This window comes from Sitodiplosis mosellana, unplaced genomic scaffold (assembly GCF_009176505.1).
Source record: "Sitodiplosis mosellana isolate CC-2019 unplaced genomic scaffold, AAFC_SMos_1.0 Smas_scaffold_10, whole genome shotgun sequence".
Classification (NCBI taxonomy): domain Eukaryota; kingdom Metazoa; phylum Arthropoda; class Insecta; order Diptera; family Cecidomyiidae; genus Sitodiplosis; species Sitodiplosis mosellana.
The window spans coordinates 384,146-406,453 of NW_022595252.1; the positions used below are offsets into that span (position 1 = coordinate 384,146).

The 22,308-nt window shown below is 34.1% G+C and overlaps 2 protein-coding genes across 3 annotated transcripts; both read right to left on the minus strand.

The window, feature by feature from the left end:
* Positions 1–3,395: 3,395 nt before the first annotated feature.
* On the minus strand, positions 3,396–8,861 carry LOC129567247 (serine protease 1-like). Of its 2 annotated transcripts, XR_008687836.1 has the most exons (9): positions 8,281–8,861; positions 7,049–7,177; positions 6,098–6,244; positions 5,824–5,911; positions 5,729–5,744; positions 5,115–5,256; positions 4,890–4,947; positions 3,674–4,019; positions 3,396–3,559 (listed from the first exon to the last, which is right to left on the minus strand). XR_008687836.1 is itself a non-coding variant. In XM_055443907.1 (8 exons), exons 1-8 carry the CDS (start codon positions 8,446–8,448, stop codon positions 3,847–3,849), a joined length of 921 nt encoding a protein of 306 aa, XP_055299882.1. In that variant the 5' UTR covers positions 8,449–8,861; the 3' UTR covers positions 3,396–3,846. The 2 variants fall into 2 exon arrangements, 1 of the variants encoding a protein (XP_055299882.1); XM_055443907.1 differs by having other exon boundaries at positions 3,396–4,019.
* Positions 8,862–10,061: 1,200 nt separating this feature from the next.
* On the minus strand, positions 10,062–13,938 carry LOC129567248 (trypsin eta-like). The gene is made up of 9 exons (XM_055443908.1): positions 13,799–13,938; positions 13,259–13,386; positions 12,171–12,302; positions 11,840–11,974; positions 11,549–11,636; positions 11,443–11,458; positions 11,197–11,350; positions 10,962–11,019; positions 10,062–10,342 (listed from the first exon to the last, which is right to left on the minus strand). Exons 1-9 carry the CDS (start codon positions 13,857–13,859, stop codon positions 10,179–10,181), a joined length of 936 nt encoding a protein of 311 aa, XP_055299883.1. The 5' UTR covers positions 13,860–13,938; the 3' UTR covers positions 10,062–10,178.
* Between the last annotated feature and the right edge of the window lie 8,370 nt (positions 13,939–22,308).

Sequence of the window (22,308 nt, forward strand, 5' to 3'; positions counted from 1 at the left end):
TAATATATTTTCCACTATCTGTAGCACACGCGTAATCGAATGTAGTAATAAAATGAACCATAAATTATTTAAAATATCTTTGGCATCATAAATTACTTGAATTGATACAAATCGACTATCAATGCCTTTTCACTGTTTAAGGCATGATTGAAGTCCGTCACTTTTTTGTTACGTACAATGGTATGAATCACATGAATTTAAAGGATTTAATGTTTGCAAACCCTCTGTCGCGTATTGGTTCTTAAAGTGACCATATACGGAAAGTGCTTTAAAAACGTATCCACTGAATATTTTTCCACTCTATCCAGTGTAAATCTTTTAATTCTATTTTTTAAGCAAACCGCTCACTTTTCGGTGCGGATATTTTATTTATAAATTAGTTAGATCCGAATGAAGATTTAATACAAATTTCTGCGATACTGGTGCGAAAAAAGTATACTTTTTCGCGTAACGCGAATAAAGCCGCGAATAAAGCGATCCGCCCAATTTCATTGAAAAAAGTGGTACATTTCTGTTAGAGTATTGTGGGAAGATGTTAATTTTATGAATTTCTGCAGTGCACAAGAAAAAAAAGTTGTTTGTACGGTGGGCTCTTGGTCTATTTGTCTCTATTGATTCCGGCACACAACATATGTCAAAATCATTCGAAAACTGGAAATTGTGTATCAAAGGGTTAAATATAATTTCATTGTTGTCGAGTGACTCCGAATGAACTTTCAAATCGGCGACGTTTTTTTTTTTTTAATTGGTTTCCTCGCAATTTCTTGAATGATTATTTGGCGATTCGATGGAAAATGAAGTTCACTCAAAGTTAAAAAAAATGAACCTATCACATCTGAAGTTAATTGATAAGGTAAATAGTAAGGTCTTAATAGTCGTGAGTAGCTATTTTATCAAGATTTTAATCGAATCGTGATAAGCTTATAATTGTGAAATACAAAAAAATATTATGCACCTATAAATGAAATGAAACCATACATGATTCATTATTATCGTTAAGAATGAACAACGATTCAACTGCCTTCCTCTTATATCAAGCGATTCATCTTGATAAATCATGTGACAAGCTAAACGTTTGTCGCAAAAAAAAGAAACAACGAGAAATCTGACACGGAGAAAAACTTAAACAAAGAAAAAATGAAAACAAAGTATCTTTAGGATTGTGTCAATAACTTATTATTTTTTACGCTTAGATGGAAATCGTAAGTAGTTGGTGTGAGGTATACGCCCATTCCACACGAAATCAATCAAAATTCACATGGGTTCTCAGAATTGGCTGAAACTTTGCACGAATGTTGGGTTTGGCAAAAAACTCAGAACGCCAAAATTTCAGCCCGGTATCTATTACTGGTGGGTCCGTACAGATAGTCGAAAAATAGATTTTTTCGAAAATGGAGTTTTTTTGCTCTGCTTGTAAAAAATTTCAATGAAATTATAAGTAAATGAAATTTTCACACATTTTAGGGTTTGAAAAGCCCTTTCCAGCGCACATTTGATATACACGTCAAAAACCCATTTGGACCGATTTTTGGGCTAAAATAGCTTCAGGCTAACAAAATAAAAATTACCCCCATCAAAAGTGTCGATTTTTATGTTTTTATGTGATTTGGCGTCGAAAAATCTTCGATCTGGACAAAAGTCTATTCTTACACAAATTTGAAAAAATTTCGATTTTTTCGATTTTTTGACCATTCTGAACCCATTTTTTCATGTTTTTCGGCCAAAACCGATTTTTTTTTGCATAAAATGTGCAAATTTTTTGCTCAGCATTAGCTTTGAAACTTAATTTCTCATCTTCACATGCCATAATATTAGCATGTTTTCATGAAAAAATATGTCAGATTACCAAAATTTGCTTATCTCAATTGAAAACCTATATTTTTCTTCGAAAAGTCCATTTTTCCCCAACTTTAAGCCGATCTTTTGCTCTGATTTGTTTTCAAGAGATAACATATGACTCTCCCACTTTGATATCTGGTCAAAAACCAAACAATTTTAGTCTTTTTATAGACGATTTCTCTCATTTTTGCACATTTTTCGACCAAAATCGCAAGTATTTGGCCATTAATTCATTTTATTGCTAATGAATGCAGTGAATCTGTATGATATGATGAATTAGACACCTTTATAACAAAATAATGTAAGTTCAGAAACGATTTTGCCTCTCAAATCACCCAGTCTTTGTCGCTTTTTATGATTAAAGATCACAATTCTTTCACTTAAATCGGTTTTGTCCTTCTAAGCAAGCTAATTGCAACAGTTCAGCATTACAACTCGTTCTTAATCCTTTTTAATCCTATACCCGGAAAAATTGTTTACCTGACAGGAAACTTCAAACATTATTAGCAAACTAGCCTATAAATGCGTTTGTCATAAAGTTCGGTAAATCAGTTATGGTTAAATTAACGTGTGAACAACATCACTCTGTTTAGCAATTTTTTAGTCAAAAATTCTTTTATTTTTTATAAAATTATTCAGTTTGAGAAATTAAAATGGCTGATGATAATAATTACTGTTGCAACCCATATAACAACCATAAAAAGTATGAACCATACATACAAAAAATGACCGAATTAATAATAAATAGAGCAAAAGAAGTCGATATTACTTTTAAAAAGGGTCAAAAACTGTGTAAAAATTGTCTTACAAAAATTAATAGAAAAGTACCAGCAAAATCTACTGATTTAAGCCCATCATCAAGTTCTACTTCCTTTGATCAACCTGAAACTAGTAGGACTAAACGAGGTAAAAAAAGAAAAGTAACGGATGCCGCTCCTGAACTGGATGTTAGTGCTGAAATCGGATCTGAATCGGAAGACGATTTGGATGTTGATGAAGGCGGAGATGTCGACATGCCAGATGTTGAGCTCGATCTTTCCATTGGTCAATAGGGAAATTTTTATCTCCTTTTTATGCTTTCAATCAAAATTTTAACAATGGAGCACATAAAAAATGAATCAAGAGCCAAATACTTGCGATTTTGGTCGATAAATGTGCAAAAATGAGAGAAATCGTCTATAAAAAGACTAAAATTGTTTGGTTTTTGACCAGATATCAAAGTGGGAGAGTCATATGTTATCTCTTGAAAACAAATCAGAGCAAGAGATCGGCTTAAAGTTGGGGAAAAATGGACTTTTCGAAGAAAAATATAGGTTTTCAATTGAGATAAGCAAATTTTGGTAATCTGACATATTTTTTCATGAAAACATGCTAATATTATGGCATGTGAAGATGAGAAATTAAGTTTCAAAGCTAATGCTGAGCAAAAAATTTGCACATTTTATGCAAAAAAAATCGGTTTTGGCCGAAAAACATGAAAAAATGGGTCAGAATGGTCAAAAAATCGAAAAAATCGAAATTTTTTCAAATTTGTGTAAGAATAGACTTTTGTCCAGATCGAAGATTTTTCGACGCCAAATCACATAAAAACATAAAAATCGACACTTTTGATGGGGGTAATTTTTATTTTGTTAGCCTGAAGCTATTTTAGCCCAAAAATCGGTCCAAATGGGTTTTTGACGTGTATATCAAATGTGCGCTGGAAAGGGCTTTTCAAACCCTAAAATGTGTGAAAATTTCATTTACTTATAATTTCATTGAAATTTTTTACAAGCAGAGCAAAAAAACTCCATTTTCGAAAAAATCGATTTTTCGACCATCTGTACGGACCCACCAGTAATAGATACCGGGCTGAAATTTTGGCGTTCTGAGTTTTTTGCCAAACCCAACATTCGTGCAAAGTTTCAGCCAATTCTGAGAACCCATGTGAATTTTGATTGATTTCGTGTGGAATGGGCGTATAATGTTTCGAAACAATGGAATTTATGTCATGTATCAAACTGGTCACTAAAATATCGATCGTGCGAAGATCGCAGCAAATACGGTTGCCAGCATCAAAACGGTTGATTGGGTTATCGGTGGTGATACATTTTCTAGTTGTATCGTTTTTTCAATCCAGTCTCTGTATTCGTAAGCATTGGTATATATCCCGGGAAAAGTCTTACGTCCACAGCCACGACCTGAAAATGACACGATAATACGTGGAAAATTGAACGAAAATGTTAAAATTCATTACAGAAATGTCTATTACAAAAACAAGGTGTGAATAAATGGGGAAATGTTGTTGACAGCGCCACGCCAAAGCGGTTGCCCGGCCAACTACAGTCAGTCGTAACGCAAAGTGGCACAAGCATGTCCCATTTTCTGCATACACTCGTTGCGTTCATACGCGTGTATATGCGAAAAATGGTACAAGCTTGTGCCACTTTGCGTTGCGATTGACGTATGCTTCTGATTGAAAAATAACCAGATTAAAGTTAACTAAAACCAAATGAAAAGTAGATCCAAAAAAATTAGAAAACATATTTCCTGAAAGAGTACCTTTTCTATTTATATTTGGTAAAATTTAAAAAAAATCATAGAGTTGGTTTCGCTGCAATAAGACTTTGAAATGGATTGTTCACAATTAATTTCTACTTTCATTCTGACTAAACAACAAAGTCTTGTTGCAGCAAAACAAAGACTATGATTTCTCTAAAACTTGGTTGAATATAAGTAGAAATCACACTTTATCAAAAAATATATCTCTCAAATTATTTGGAATAAATTTTCATTTGGTTTTAGTTCATTTTAATCGGTTTTTCTTTGAACACAAGCATACGTCAATGCGTTGCAGTAGTATCCAAGTGACAACCAACGTGAAGTTGGCTGCGTTGCCCGGTATGCATTATGTTCACCCTTTGACAAAAAAAAGTAGGGATTTCTCAGAAATCAACATTCCATATTGGCCGATGGTTTGAAATCAAATTAACCTTGATTTATGAGTAAATAATCGGACTTATTTTAGTCATGAATCAATGATGATAGTAATATGAATATTGAAAATTTACCCCATGAAACGACTCCAACCAATCGATTTTGTCTCGTTATTCCACCGCCGCTGTCGCCCTATGACAATTTTTAAATTAAATTACAATTGTTGTTTTCATTTTGTTTGATCAGTTTTAAAAATATTGCCGATGATTCTCCATTGTTAAGTTATGTTATGTGTTAAATCAAAGACATATGCACATCGGCATCCTTCCTTCTCAACTGAGCCTTCATTTGTTGCTAACCTGACATGTGTCAGTGCCTCCGTGCATCGATCCAGCGCAAAATGCATGTGGACCGACTTTCCCATCGTGGGAGTGTGCTCCATTGCAAATTTCCCGCGGAACCACAGACACATTCGCTATCAACAGTTCAATTGATTTCGCCCTAAACTCTTTCCCAATGGACATATAAAATTCATAGATTACTAATGAAAATTCGATCGGATTTTTCACGACAAGATTTAAATGTTTGGTTCAGACATTCCGTGTTGCTTAGTATTGAGCTCGGCTCTTGTATTCCAGCAATTTATCCCAGTTTTACATTGTCAATACATTACTTATGGAGATTTTTGTTGTTTGTAAACAAATCTGCCTATATTTTTGCATTTCCACTGTACATAGTATGCAAATATGTGTATGTGTGTAGAGACAATACAAAAAGATAGGCAGATTTGTTTACAAACAACAAAAATCTACATAAGTAATGTATTCGCAATGTAAAACTGGGATAAATTGCTGGAATACAAGAGCCGAGCTCAATATTAAGCAACACGGAATGTCTGGTTTGTTTGCAAAAATATGAAACCATTTTAGTTTTTATTGATTTTCAATGGAATTATTCTCAAAATAATACATACGTAGTACCCCAACCAGCTGTAAAATAAAAAAAATATGTCAAATTAAAAATCAAGTGTTTTTTTGAAGATAAACGAAATCAAATAATGAATCATACCTATGCTACACGTTTGATTGTCGACAACATTTTCATCCGCTACTTGAATTGACCCAAATGTGCTTGTCTCCTTGAACGGTTTGTCCAGCTGATATCAATAAATTCAATCAAATTATTTAGGTTGATTTTACGAGCAAAAAAGAAGTTTATTGTGCCTATGCGAAGGAGGTTTTCCAAATAATACTTCGGTTTGTATGTGATATTTTCAATAAATTTGATTGAAATTATGGAACACCTCGCTGCAAATGCAGAAAAATGTTTTTCTGGTACATACAAATATCATGGCAATATCATCATGTAAAGTGTCCGGACTATATTGCGGATGAGGAACTATCTTTCTGACTTTTCCAATTTGGCGACGAGGACCCGGCGAAGATTTTGAAATCGATAAATCGTCACCCATTATCTGCAGCAAATGCAGCTGTAGAGGAAAAATTAAAAATCGGTCGTATAAATAAAGGGTCTTTCATCGGCGAAAAACTCAAAAATTGAGAAATATTTATTTATGAAAAGGCAAACATAATTATTATTTAAGGTGACCAACCGTACGGATTTTCGCGGGAAACTATTCCGATTTGTAACATTTTTTCGTGTGTCGGACGCAAGTTGTTGTTTACATATATGGAAAGAGGAAGTTTCAAAGAAGTTTTCTGCTCGATCAGATTTTATAAACAAGCACTGTAGCCCAGGATATGGCTTCATGAACCAACTTTTCATCATTTTCAGTATATTTTATTTTTACAAAATATTGCATATTTTCCGAGTTTTCCAAGATTTTCCAACCATTTTTATTTTATGGACGTATAAACATAAACTAGAAACGAATTCGTCAAAATTTTCGGGAAAATTGAAAATTGTGGAAAAAAAATTTGAAAATGAGAAAATCGCTATAAAAGGAAAATGGAAAAGCGGGGAAAATCGAGACCAGTCTCATTCGATCGGGCGGAAAATTTCATGGAAATGGTCATCAAAGGGCAGGAAAACATGCGTAAGACGCTTCGTTTTCGAGATATTGCAAGAAAATTGGCTTGTGTACGGATAAAATCCGTACAAGAGTAGAAAATAGTTGGTCACCTTATATTTATTTGAATATTTTTTATTTAAATAAATATTTTTGGTTGCCTTGTATATGATATATTCTTTATTATTTTATTGGATGAATATATCATGATGATTAAATCTACAAAATGCAACAATAATAATTGAAAAAAAGCGATGGACATACGAATGATTCGGGAATAAGTTGATCATCAACAAAGATGCAATGGGCAGCTGTTAAAATCTGCGATCTATTTCCAAATCTGATCCATGTTCCTCCACAGCAGTGATTGCCTTTGATTGTTTGAATCGACACCTTGAAAATTGGTAATTGAACAATTGTTTATTAGAACTTTTTGTGAATCCACAATATTTATATTTAAAAATCAATAGGACCTTATGGACGATGGTGACAGAGTATTTTTAGCGTATATGAAGAAAAAATTTCGTGTTGCCTAAATGTGTTCTCAATGAGCACTGATCATCTTTTAGGTTGTCAGAGTGTATTTTTTTTCGAACGAAAGTATACAATGTTTGCGGTTCAATTATTAACTAATTAAACTGGGCAAACTTAAAAAAATTACATTTGTCTTTTATTTGTCTCCCAAATAAGGTAGTATTTCCAACGCATACGATTGCGATGATGCACGATGATTCCCATAGATTCTGACACCAAAATGGGGTCAGATCAAAAATTCATAATGAGGTAAAAAATATTATCAATTCTATCTAGTGTAAAATTTAGCTTTCGGAACAAAAGTGAAGACCTAAAAAAAGGTCCTCATTTTTGAAAAATGAGTCGAAAAATGACGATGGATCCACAAAATTTCGTTGGGGTTCGAAAAACTCCAGCAGGGGTCAAGATCAACGAGATCAGACTATGTCAGAATCTATGATAATTCCTATATATACATACATTATTATATAATTTTGAGCAATCGTACACATTCAAAATAGTTCCATTAACAAAAATCAATGTTTATGAAGTAAATTCTCGTATGAGAGAGAGTTGAGTCCATTCATTTCATGGTTGTCATTTTTTCTGCTTTATATCAAATCAATCATTCTTTCCAATCGGCATTTTTGTTGTGGTTTTTTGATTGATGATCGATAACAGAATCGTTCTTCAATATGCGATTAGTGTTTCACAAACGACTCGGGTCGAATACCTTGAAAGAAAACACGAACTCACAATGTGCTGTGTATTAATCATATACTGTCATATTTTTTCACGCTGGTGGCGCACCTAGCCCATGGATGGATGTACTATGGGTTAGCTGAACTATGTAACTGAATGTCAAGTTGGTTGTGTATGAATTTTGACAGAACTTCTACGGCCATCACCTAGTTGCGCCACATATCACATCGTTCCATAGACATTGTGAGTTCGGAAAACACTTGAAAATCAGTCGCACTTACAATTCCACGGACATCCCCTTCCTGGGCCGTTATTCCACCAACAATTCGTGGAGAAACTGTTATATTCCCTTCACTTTCATACACAGGCTGTGGCCTACGGGGCACTGCACATTGCACGAAATGGAACTCTGAATCAACTAAAATGTAAATTCGAATCGAGTTAGCCATGTTTTTTGCATTATTCAAGTTGTATCTTCATCGATTCCGAATTCTTTTTTCATGTTTCCTTTGATTTTCTTCGCATTTTTGCAATACAAAATCAATATGTCCTTCAAAATGTTCCCTTGTTATTGTGATTAATATTTTTGGATGATAAATTTGCTCTGAGCCCATTTTTCAATCATTCTCTGTTATGTTTTCCTTCATTCGAAATTTATTCTCAACACATTTTTCATCACAAAAGTCGGCAGTTTTTTTAAAATTAATTAAGAACTCTAACTCGAATCAAAAAAGAAAAAAACAAACTTCACTTGAGAAAACTACAAAAATACTTTAAGAAAACCGGTGCATTACGTAGAGCAATGAAAAAGGTGAAAACACAAAAGTTGGTGAACAACACGAAAATGGATTTCATTTTTAAGGTGTTCTGTATTGTGACTGTATTTGAAACTGAAACAATGTTGCTGATTGTTCACTATCAATATATTATTTATTATCGTAGTACACGTAATCGAATGCAGTAAAGAAATAAATCATAAAATATCTTGAAATTGACTATCAATGCTTAAGAAATGATTGAATTCTGTCACTTTTTCATTACGTGAATCACATCGAATTTAAGTATTCCATGTTTGTTAATCCTTTGGTCCTTGGAGTGACCAGATACGGAAAGTGCTTTAAAAACGAAACCACTGAATATTTTTCCACTCGTGTTGGCTTAATTGCATTTGAGATTTTGATATAACACAACAGCTTTGCAAATTTATTGCCCTTTTTTTCATAAATTTTTGTTTATCTTGACTAAAACACTGGAAAATTCTTTTTTCGATTACTTTCCATACAAATGTACCATTTTTCAAGGGTTCTCAGGTCCTCAGTCCGTGGCTTATGGTACGAAATTGGTAAGTGAGAATCGGCTCAAAATAAATCTGAAGCTTTGTCTGATACAAATTGTCTTAACATGCCAGAACTTTTAATAAAAAGGAGTCATCAAATTCTGGGGAGTAAACCAATACTTTTCCTTAACCAACTATGCTTGCGGAAATATAATATTTCATCGTTGTCGAGTGACTCAAAAAGAATTTCATAATCGGCGACGTTTTTTTTGTTTTTTATTGGTTTCCTCGGAAAAAATTCGAATTAGGCGCTTCGATAGGAGATGAAGTTCACTTGAAGAAGTAAAAAAATTTACTCATCTACTAACATCTAAAAGGTGGATAGTGAGGCCTTAATAGTCGTGAGTAATTGTTTTATCAAGATTTTAAACGAACTGATATGAGCTCCTAATATTTGAAAAGTTGTAAGCACGTGCAAATGAAAAGAAACAATACCATCATTACCATTAGTAAAAAAATATTATTAATATAATTAGGGTTTAAAAACGCGTTATTTTTTTCAGTGTTTCCTAAAAACGTTTTTTCACAGAGCCGTTAAATAACGCCCAAAAAACGTTTTTTTTCGTTTTTCATCGTTATTTCTGCGGTATTTTGGACTGTCAAAAAAACACTATAGAAAAATAACGTTTTTATAACACCGTTTGCGGTATTTGTCGAAACGTTCGTAAACCCTAAATATAATATGCATAAAAGAAGTCTGACATAGAGAAAAACGAAAACAATGTATCAGAATTTCGTCAATAATTTATTGTGTGTTTTGCGTTTAGATGCAAGTCGTAAGTAGTTGATGTGAGGTACAATGTATCGAAACAATGGAAATTATGTCATGTATCAAATTGGTCACTAGAACATCGATCGTGCAAAGATCGCAGCAAATACGGTTGCCAGCATCAAAACGGTTGATTGGTTGATCGCTGGTGATGCATTTATCGTTTTTTCAATCCATCCTCTGTAGTGGTATGCGTTGGTATACACCCCTGGGAAATTCCTACGTCCACAGCCAACACCTGGAAATAACACGAGAATACGTGAAAAATAGAACAATGTTAAAATTCATGATAGGAATGTCTCTTCAAATCTGAGAATGATATTTAAGAAGCAGCAAGAAAATACGCTAATTCCGAACTGAACAGATTTTTCCCAAAACTCCAAACTTCTTCCTGATTTATTTTGGCAATTAAGAAAACAAAATTTTTTTCTCGGGAAATCACGAAGAAATTAAAATTGGTTGGAAAACTATTGGATTATTGCCTACTGAAAGGCGGTTTTATGCAGGAAGATTCATTTGAGAGAGTTCTGTTGCTGCAGTGGGACAGACCCACAAAACATCACTCAAAATACCATTATTTCGTGTTCTACGGGCTTAAAAACGAATAGAAATCATGCTTTGCACCTGAAAATTTTATCAATTACAATACTTCACCGCACAACATGGCTGTGCGAAAGAATAATAATGAAAAACCGTGCATATCGAAGGGGTTACCGAATAATTGTTTCCAACTAAAGTGAATATTTCATGTTTGCTGATAGTGTGATATCAAATTAACCGCGAAATCGTTATAATTATGTGATAGTATATCCAACTAATTTTAGCCATGCATAAATAATGATATGAATGAAGTGTACCAAATGAAACGACTCCAACCAATTGATTTTGACTCGTTATTCCACCGCCGCTGTCACCCTATGAAGAAAGAAATCAATTAAATTAAAATTGTTTGTTTGGTTTTTTGCTTCAGTTTGTTTGATAATTTTTTAAAACAACGCCGATAGTTCTCCATTGATAAGTTATATTATATGTTAACTCAAAGACATCCACCGGCGTCATTCATTCTCAACTGAGTCTTCATTTGTTACCAACCTGACATGTATCAATGCCACCACCCATTGATCCAGCGCAGAATGCATATGGACCAACGCGTCCATTGTAGGAGAATGCTCCATTGCAAATTTCCCGCGGAACCACCGACACATTCGCCATCAACAGTTCAATTGATGACACCCCATTCTCGGCCCTTATAAAGATTCAAAGATTTGTATGAAAAAAAATGTAGAACCATTCTTTTTTCGTTTCAAAATGAATTGTTCTTGAAAATGTGATACGTACGTGTAACCCCATCCGGCTGTAAAATGAACAAAAAAACAAGTCAAGCTGTTAAATGTGAGATCAACTGTTTGTTAGCGATAACACGAAATCAAATAATGAATCATACCTATGTTACAAGCTTGATTGTCGACAACACTTCTAGTCGCTAGTTGAATTGGCGCAAATGTGCGTGTCTCTTTGAACTGTGTCGTCAGCTGATATCAACGAATTCAATGGAATTAATTATTCATGTTCATTCACATTGATATTACGAAAAAGAACTTGTTTCTTTGCATTAGCGAAGGAGGTTTTCGAAATATGACCTCGTAAGTAAGCGGTAGTTTCAATAAATTTGATTGAATAAATAAAATTATGGAAAACCTAATGCTAAGAAAATTCTTTTTTTCCTGATACGTACAAATATCATAGCAATGTCATTTTGCAAATTTTCCGGATTGTAATACGGATGAGGAACTATCTTTCTGACTTTTCGCATTTGGCGATGGAGACCCGGAGATTTCGAAATTGATAAATCGTCACCCATTATCTGAAGCTGTGGGTGAAAATAGAATCGGTTGTATAAATATCTATTAGTCATTTGGTCAACTTTTGACGTCATTATTCAATTTTAGTCGGAAAATTATTCAAAAAATAAGCCTATTACATTGAACTGTTTGAATTATCATTTGAAAAGGTTTATTATACGTTTGAGCTTAACAAACACACTTGGAAAATAGCTTTGAACATACCAATAATTTAGGAAATAGGTGACCTTTACTGTCTATGACGCAATGAGCGGCTGTTAAAATTTGCGTCTTATTTCCGATTCTGAACCATGTTCCTCCACAGATGTGCTCATTTTTCCATGTTTGAATTGACACCTTGAAAATTGGTAATTTAACAATTGTTTGTTGAAAACATTTTTTGGGAACTTTGATATTCATTCAAAATGGGGGAACTTGAAAATTTACAACTTTTTTAAACGTTGACTAATTAAACTTTTTACTTTAAATGTAATCGAGATGAAAGTTTCAATCATAGTACGAACAAAAAGTTAGGTAAAATATCCCAAAATAGTTAACTGTTACTATTGTTTCACTAGACACTCATAAATTCCATAGAAAAAAATTATTAGGTAACTAAAATCTAGTCAGCACAGTCACAAAACTTGCACAAGGAGTGCCTATAACACCGTACTATAAAATAAAAGTTGTTGTCTTACACATTGGGGTTTTGAATGCACGATGATAGATGACCCCAAAACAAACATCTCTGCATTTTTACTTTCTCCGGGACACGTCTGAATAAGAAAAATATCGACTTTGGTAAGCTCTAAGGTAGCGCCTATCAACATATCACAGTGAAATTTGGTTTACAGCTCTAAAATTATGGTAGAAACCTACATTACTTGAAAGGTGAGACCTTCCCATAAATTTTACTGTGATATGTTGATAGGCGCTACCTTGGAGCCTACCAAAGGCGATATTTTTCTTATTCAGACATCTTTCGGAGAAAGTAATGATGCAGAAATGTTTGTTTTGGGGTCCTCTACCATCGTGCATTCAAAACCCCAATGTGGGAGACAACAGCTTTTATTTTGTAGTACGGTGTAACCTTCATTGATTCATTTTTGCTATGATTTTTCGAACAGGTTTTAAGCATGTCTGGCTCAATCAACTTCTGCTCTTTTTTAAATCAAACCTTTTTTCCATCAGTATTGTTCAGTTGTTTTGTTTACTTCGGTGATTGATAACAAGAGTATTCTTCGAATTTTTAATTGTGTTTTATAAACAACTCAAATCGAACACATGAAAAAAGCACTTGAAATCGCACTTACAATTCCACGGACATCCCCTTCGTGGGCTTTTGTTCCACCAACAATCCTTGGGAAAAATTTGATATTTCCATCACTGTCATACACGGGCTGTTGCAAATGTGGCACTTCACAATTCACCGAATGGAACTCTGAATAAAATAAAATGTAAATTGGAATCTAGTTAATCAAATTTCTCACATTATTTTAGTTGTATTTTTTATCAGTTTGAGATTCTTTTTTGCACGTTTCTTTTAAATTTCTTTGAATTTTTGTAACACAAAAAAAAATTTCATTCAAAATGTTCACTGCTTGTTATTGTGGCTTATATTTTTGGATGATAAATTAGCTTTAGGCCTATTTTTGAATTATTCTCTCTTATGTTTCCTTTCATTCGAAATTTATTCTTATTTCCCTGGGGAATATGAACAAGCAGGCGATAGAATAATTTTCGACACGAAAACCACCAGATTTTTAACAACTCTAACTCGAATCAAGAGGGAAAAAAATGCAAAAATCACTTGAGACAACTATAAAAATACTATAAGAAAAACCATGTATTACGTTGGGCAATAAAAAAGGTGAAAACACAAAAATTTGAGAACAACAAGTGAATGGATTTCATTTTCAGGTGTGTTGTATTATCGACTGCATTTGATACTGAAAAAATGGTGCCGATTGATTGCTAGTCATGTATTATTTATTATCTGTGACAAACGAGTAATCGAATGATAAATTTATTGATAAAATTATATTACACATTGTATAGAGCAACGTTCAATACACGATATTCTCAATGGGTTCGCTTGCCGATTGTTTTGTGCGAATTTTGTTTGTTGCACAACTTCTTTCGATCGATTGTGAAAGTTTCGCGAATGAAATGTGCGTACTCGTGTGCCACATGATGAACAATGGGCCAAGTGATTACACCGCTAATCTGCCAACGTTGATAAGATTACTATACAATAAGTTCCATGTCGTGTTCAAAGAACACTGTTCATATATGAACGCATACGATTCTAGTGAGGGAAGACTAAATTAGTCTCATAAAGAAGAAAATATTTTCATTTTTCTTAAGTAGACTCGTTTATTCGAAACTTGAACATTCGATTTGAATCAAATTCGAAGAATTTGGTCGAAGCAACATAAATTTAACTAATTGAATAACAAATGTAGATGTAAATACAGTTTTAATCAAGAAATACAATCAGAATCACACTTCATTGCGATGACACTTTCCGGCTTTAATAAACGCGATCGTCTCAGCCGGCTTTAATGAAACGAATCATCACAAGAACCGCGAACCTTGAATGCAAATTGGATTTCGGTGCCAATTTTATCTTATCGTTCTACTCAAATCTTATCTACGAATGGATAAACATTTTGAATGTATAACCAATTCCACAAGTTATCGCAACTATTGCGACTAACTATGGATGAGATTGCAAGAAGACTATGTTTTTTCTTCGATTCATATTTTTCAATTAGAGGCTATATTTTTTGCTGCTGAACAGGCCCGATCTGAGCTGAATTTCAGGCGCCCGAAGTATTATTTTAACGCATTCACGGTGCGAGATTTTCATTGCTAGCAGAGATCTACCTTAATAAAATTGATGAACAACATGGATGTTTGCTAGCAATGAAAAGAACATCTAAACCGAGTTTACTGCGAATAACATCTCTTTTACACTAACAGCAATTCGTACACGAACGTGTCAGTGTGACAGTTGGTGTGAGCGGGACAAAGTTTGACTGCAAACAATTTGGTTGTGTCAGTTCAAATGTTCTTTAACAAAAAATTAAGTATGAGCATTGTATCAGTTAAAATAATTTAACCCATTTTGGTCCCGCGTTGCGAAAACGCAACACTTCAGAATTCCTCACCTTACAGGGGCCATCACGTACAGACGCGAAAATTTCGAAGATTTCCGAAAAAGAAAATGTATCTCAAAATCTAATCGACCTGATTTTGCATTTTGGCTAATTTTATCATCTAGGGTGTCCATCAGAGGTCACCAGGCCCACCTCTCCAGAAATTCGGAAAAAATCGACAAAAAAAATGTCCAAAAAAACAAAGGAAAACCATTGGAAAATTGGATTTTTGGTTTTTGAAAATTAAAGGAGAGATTGACGTCTATTTTTCATATTTATGCCAAAAAAATTAACCCCTGTGCCAATTTTCAGGTCATTCTAGCCAGCAGAAAAATTTTGGACCAAAATAGGTTAATGTTGGTTTATTATTTTCCTATTCTGATACAAATTACGAAAAATTTTGTTCAAAAATTTTCGTAATTTTCATCGATTTTCTTAATTTGTATCAGAAAAAGAAATTAATAAACCAACGTTAAATTTAAAAAAAATGAAACTTTGGCACCATTAACTCGTTAGAATAACGCTTCACGCGCCTGGGTCAGCGAATGCAACTCAGCTCAGGTCTGCTCAGCAGTAAAAATATACTCTCTATTTTCAATAGATAATTATGATTTCAGATGATTTTTGATGATTCTGTTTGCGTTAAAGCAGAACATTTTTGCATGGGGACAACACTGACAAGAGATAAAAGTGATGAAGAGATGATGTCACTGACAAGAGATAAAGGTTTGGTGTTTTTGCCAAAATTGCGAAGCTTGAGATGCTTTACGACTTCACTGCGGTCAGCTACCCTTTATCTCTTATCAATTCCGCAAAAAACATAACAAATTACGACAACTCAAAACATTTCGAATTTGGGATATTTTTATGACGACTTTCGGGAATATTTCATGAATGTTGTTGGAATTTATTCCAATTTTTTCGTATTTATTATGTCGATTTTTGTAATTTTGATGATATTCGGGAATTTTATGACGTCTCTTTATTTATACTTGTTAAATTTTCTTAACCCATTTGCAGCGACTGTAAAATATGCTTTCGATATCATTTTGACAAATTCGTTCTTTCTTTACTTCATTCAAAGATATTAGCATTTGAAAAAGAGTGAAGATTTGAAACCTCGAGGTGATTACATCATTGAAAAGAAAAATGTTCAGATAAATAAATTTTACCACTTGGTGATTCTGGGCCTAAAATTTGAAGAAAAAAAATTCTCTGTAGGGCGTATGTTAAAATATAACTGACTAATTCAGCTGATAGTCCTGTAAAATGTAAATCACCACGCTACAACCAATGAATCATAAGCCAATGTGTCATTGTTTTCATTTTTTTTTAATTCACAAATTCAAATAAATTTTTTTTTGACGCATAGTTGATGTGAGATTATTTATTTGTTGTTTTAATGTTTTTTCATGTAGTTGAATAAATCCCATGCCTCATATTTCCAATTTTTTTTAAAAATCATTACATATATAAGCAGCTTTCTGGTAGTCCGATCAAAGTTTCTCGTTCAGAAGTGATGTTTTTTTCTTCGATAAACATTCAAATTGAGTCTAAAAGTTCGTGTTTTCTTTTGTTTAATCACCAGTGCGAGAACACTCGGAAATTGTCGAAAGTCTGTGATAAATTCGTCAGTATTTAAAGCAAAGACTATAACAAAATGAGCCAAAAACCATTTGGAAAAACGAATAACATTAAGCTTCCCGTTTGTGGTCAAAACGCAGCTCAATCTTCGCTCATTTTCATATTAACCGTGGATTGTTTTGAAGAAATATTCAGTTGGTTATCACTTGAAGATTTAGTTGCGTTTGGTCAAACGTGTAAACGGCTGCAGCAAATTGCCGGTCAATATTTTTACCTCAATTATTCGGCGTCATCGGCGGGTTGTTCGAATAATGGTGTTTACATCAGCGGTCTCAAAGTGAACGGCTTCAGTCAATTCATCCACAAAGTATCAATATTATTGTATAAAATTGATGACGGACGATTCCCGTACATCGAATCAAACTGTAGTCAGTGGCTGCGTCAAATCCATTTGATGTTTGTTAATTTAAACGGGCTAGAATCGGATTGCGCCAAAAGAATTTTATCCAAAGTTGAAACGCTGGAGGTGAATCACTGTACGATCCATGGCAATATTTACGACCAATTTTTGAAGTTCTGTCCAAATGTCAATCGATTGTTTATGCGATATTCTGACAGTTCAACAGACGTCCAAAATCTATGGCTCAGACAGGCATATCCAAAACTTGAGCATTTGGAATGGTTGAAACTGGAAGAAGACAATGAAATCGATCTAGTGTCAACGTTTTTCAAGCAAAATCCGAATATTCAAAGTTTTGCCACCACCGCCACTTTTATGTGGAATCAAAGGCACTCATTCAAATCGATGATTGGCCAGCATTTGGATGATTTGGCTGTTGACATGAATTTTTCCACCGTTCCATACGCAGATTTAGTGCTACATGAGCTTTTCGAACTTCAAGAGCAAAACTTTTATAAGCGCTTACATTTGTACGGCCTCGGATTGCAAATAAATCAAGAGTTTATTCAGAAGTTGGCGAAATTGAACGGTCTCGTGAAGATTTACCTACGGAATATCGTCGGTGGCATCTCATTTTCACCATTATTTACTGTGAAGGAGCTCGGAATTTACTTGTGCTGTGTTTATAACGATTTAAAACCACTGGCAAAGGATTTCATTAATGTTGAACGAGTTTACTTTTGGAAAGCCGCACCCAAACATATTTTGACGTTCATGAGATTTGCAAAAAAATTGAAAAAGATCAAAATTCAAAATTTGGACGATGAAAATGGAGCGGAGCACATGGTTTTGGATCTATCACAAATGAACCGAGTGCGGGGGAAAATGTACGGAGCGAAGAAAGTGACCATTTATGTGAAAGAAAGCACTTTTTTGGCCACCAAATACGCAACCAACAATAGAGAATTTGAATTTGTGGAAATGAAACGATCTGAGTCGTATCAATGGGAACATCATTTTGGCTATTGAATCAGATCAAATATATTTGAATCGAATTGAGACTTATAATTATTCGATTAAATTTCTACTAAAAATGATCATAACAAGTTGATAAATTTTAAGTTTATTCATTGAATGTCTCATTCAAAGCTGTTTTGGAACGAGCATCTTAGTCTTAGCAACAACAAAATTATGCATATTTTGGTAATAAAAAGCTGGAATGCCCTAGAATACACGTGAATGCTCTAGAATAAAAATAACATATTGTAACACAACAACAAGTCTATATAGAAGAAACGTTTTGAAAGAAAATCAGCTGTTTTTATTCTACACCATTCATTTGTATATTTGCTTATGAATATGATGATTAATTTCAAGTGAACAAGTACAATTTTATTTGCGTTGCTTACGCATGATTTAATCTTTCTTTCATTATAATCTTACAGATTTATTTTATCTCATTACGTAATATAAATGTTTATATTTATGACTCTTATTTAAAATTTTATCAATGTATGTTGATCTGCTGGTGAATCATACATTTTCTGAAAAAAATATTCATTCGTTCTTGGAAGTCCGATCGGTAGACAATTAATTGCGTTAAGCTTCCCGTTCGTGTTCAAAACCATACACAGTCTCTACTCATCTTCATGTTGAGTGTGAATTGTTCTGCGGATTTATTCAGTTTGTTGGACAATATCAAGGTTTCGGTCTCGATCAGGGTAAATCCGAGGAAAAGACTCATATATAAATTTTCATATGTTCTGTGTGATTATGATCTATGTGATTTTGAGTCACTTTCCAAATTGCCCGAATCCCATCATGATACGCAAAGTAAACAAATGTTTTTGTGAGTTTAATTTTTACATTCGACAGCTTATCACCGTTTGACTGATTATTCATTCGTGAACACTGAACACATTAGTGTGAATACCCGTATGACTATTGAATTGGTTTCAATTAAAATATCTCACAATCGTGATACAAAACCAGATATGAATTTGATTTTCTTGCGAATTTTAACGGTCTTAACTTTCCATGATGAATTTCGATTTTTATTTCTTAGCTCGAAAAACGATACAACGAATTACGTGGAAATGTTACAAACATATTTTCAATGAATTGATTACATGAACAATTTCATTTGAACACACAAAGTATTCAAAATACTGATTTCCTTATGAACCCGAGAAATATGATAGATATTAGTCGAATAATCAAATCCATTATTTAACACATGAATATATTGCGTAGGGGAAAACCGGCGGCGTGCAAAGGAAATTTGCCGCCCGAAGCAAATTGCCGCCCCAACATCAAAATTTGAAGAGCAAAGAAGAGGTCATCACTTTTAAAAATCAATTCTATCTAGTGTAGGCTCCAATTTTACGAAGATGCCGCCCAAAGTCTAAAGAACGACGAACTTGGTTGAATTCTTGACAACTTTGACATTTTGATGTACACACACGTACTACAAACTGCACTCAGCAGTCTTGATATTCAAGCAGTTGTCGAATTGTTCGCCTGAGTATCTGAATCACATGTTCGTTCGTAATGGTGAATCGTCGCGTTATCCAGATAATCTTCGCATAAATTTCAATCCGCGTACCGCATTTGATACTCGCGCATTTAGTTTCTCTGCAATCAATTTTTGGAATAGTATATCGGTCGAAATTAGAAATTATAAATCTCTAGTCGCGTTTAAAAATAACCTAAAGCATCTGTTACGTTCTACGCAGTAAATTTTTCGACATCTTTCAAATAGTAAATTTCTCGGACCATTGTTATAAAATTTCTTATCCAATTTAGATTAAGATTGACTTTTCATTTGATTTTTCTCATTGATGTTAACGTACTTTAAATTGCAAAAACTCATCATCATCATTGTATTTTCCCCTGGTTCTTCAGAATCAGGCCGGTTTTGCCATGTTTTTCCGGACCCAATTCTAGTATGAAAGCCTCACTTTTATATCATCCCTCCCCTGACTGTATTCTCTTTGCAAAAGACGCACCATGGGCGGAATTTATGCCGTATTGGGTCCCTGACCAGCATGTTCTCAGCTTGCTGGGAACACATATTGGCATAAATGTAGGCTTCGTAATAAATAATAAATAAATAAGTATATAATTTTTTTCCTGGATTTGATTAAGTCAAATTTCGATTATCACACACATTCATTTTTGTAACTTACACTATGCAACAAATTTCAAGAAAAAAGGTCCCTTCGGAAGAGGATTTTGGGGCCGCTGGATCTGGCATTGGTTTTGTTCTGGCACGTCCAGTTTTTGAGATATTGCCATTGCGGTTTCCCAAGCCTCGATTTCATGTATTACTTTACATTAAAGCCGTCAAATGACTGCTGCTAGCGACGTCTCACTGCGACAACGTTAACTACAGTATACATCGTGCACTTCTTCCTCTTCTTCTTCTTCTTAACTTATGCCACTTTTTTCTGTTGTGAGTATGAAGCTTACGTTGTCGCAGTGAGATGTCGCTTCAGCACCATATGGAAAAAGAAATCAAGACTCGCGGTTTCCAAAGAGATTCTATCATACTCTGGAGCTAGAAAATACATCAAGAAATGAAATCTCAGAATGTTTTGTGCAAACCGGAATCGATTTAAGGATACTTCCCATACAAAAGTTGCCATTTTTGGTTCATTTTTTCAGATTTTTTATGCTCACATCTCGAATCTTAAGTATCAAACCAGTTAGAAGCTGGATTTTTTTGCAGCACTGATCTCATGTCACAAATTCAATGAATTGATTCGTTTTTCAACTAGTCATTCTGGATAATTTCCAGAAACTACAAACACAAATTGTGTCGCAATAAACTCTTCTTTTCAAGTTAAATCAATGATTACGAAATTTCCTCTTCAATATGATCGACTTCGATTCGGCGGAGTCTATCAAAGTCATAAAAATCTTTCGGAATCCCCAAAAAGCGAAAGTTTAACTTCTTGCTGTGGCCCAGTCGAAATCTTTGTTCAAACGATGATTAAACAAGTAATTCATGATCATGTTGGATGCGACCGCAATGCTGCGGTTTCAAAGCAGGTTTGTAAAACCAAATATTTGCGGTGTGTCAGAATTTAGCCGCAGGTCAGACTAACTACAAATAACCAGATGAAGTCAGCAAAATAAATACGAATTCGATTTTTGTAAATGCTGAAAGTCGCCGAACAACTTGCAAAACAAGAAATAATTGCGATCGCGTAACTTTGATCGATAAAAAAGTCAACAATTCGACCTTCTGCCAAAACTTTGGCTGTGACATGTGTATGTGAAGCACAAGAACGATCAGAACAAGAATGGAGAGCAAGAATGCAAAATGTAGAACGCAAGCGATAATTGGTTTTGCTTTACGCCTTTCGCTCCGCTCGACGATCAAAGCATACATGGTGCTAATGAACGCTGAGATATTTCGAACGTACTAATTGAGTGTTTGTGTCAGTCTCAGTATATTCACCAACTTAGTGCGCACAAATATCACGTAATTATCTTCTTTTAAACGAACTTTTTTTTTGAAGATTGTTTTTGTGATAGTTTCTTTCTAAAATGCCCGGCGGCAACAGCAATGCGAGAGAGAAAGAGATTACGAATTATTATTAGTAAAGGGGAACAGATTGATTGAACGTATCGAAATTGGTTATGACAATTATACGGTGTGGAAATGAGGTTTAGAAAAAATTAATCAGTATGGAATCAAAGCGTTATGATCAATTTTGAATGGTCGTAAGCATCATTATGATTGGATGTAAAAGCGCAGACTGAGCATGATAACACATCGGTCAATAAGTCCCGAGCCTAACCACCAAGTGGCAACACTAATGTCAAACCCATATCATTTTCGAAAACTACAACCTTTTTTAGGAATCCAGTCAAAATTTGAGCCAAATCCGACCATCAGTTTGCTAGTTACAGCTATACGAGAGAAAGACTCCCGAAAATGCTTCAATTTTGCCGTTAAAACGGTATAACTTTCTTCTGATGCATTGTATTCAAGTATATTCATGTGGAGAGTTCAGAGAATGACCAGACCTAAAAAATACAATGGTTAGTGAAGCAGTTTGAAACCAATTTCGTTCAATTATATCACCATATAAACAGTTCTTTGACCTGGATGAAACTCGCATCAAGATTTGACATTCGGATAGGTCTAAAATGATGCATAAGTGACTTTTCATGTTGTTTTATATCTTTCCCACTGGTTCGCGAATAT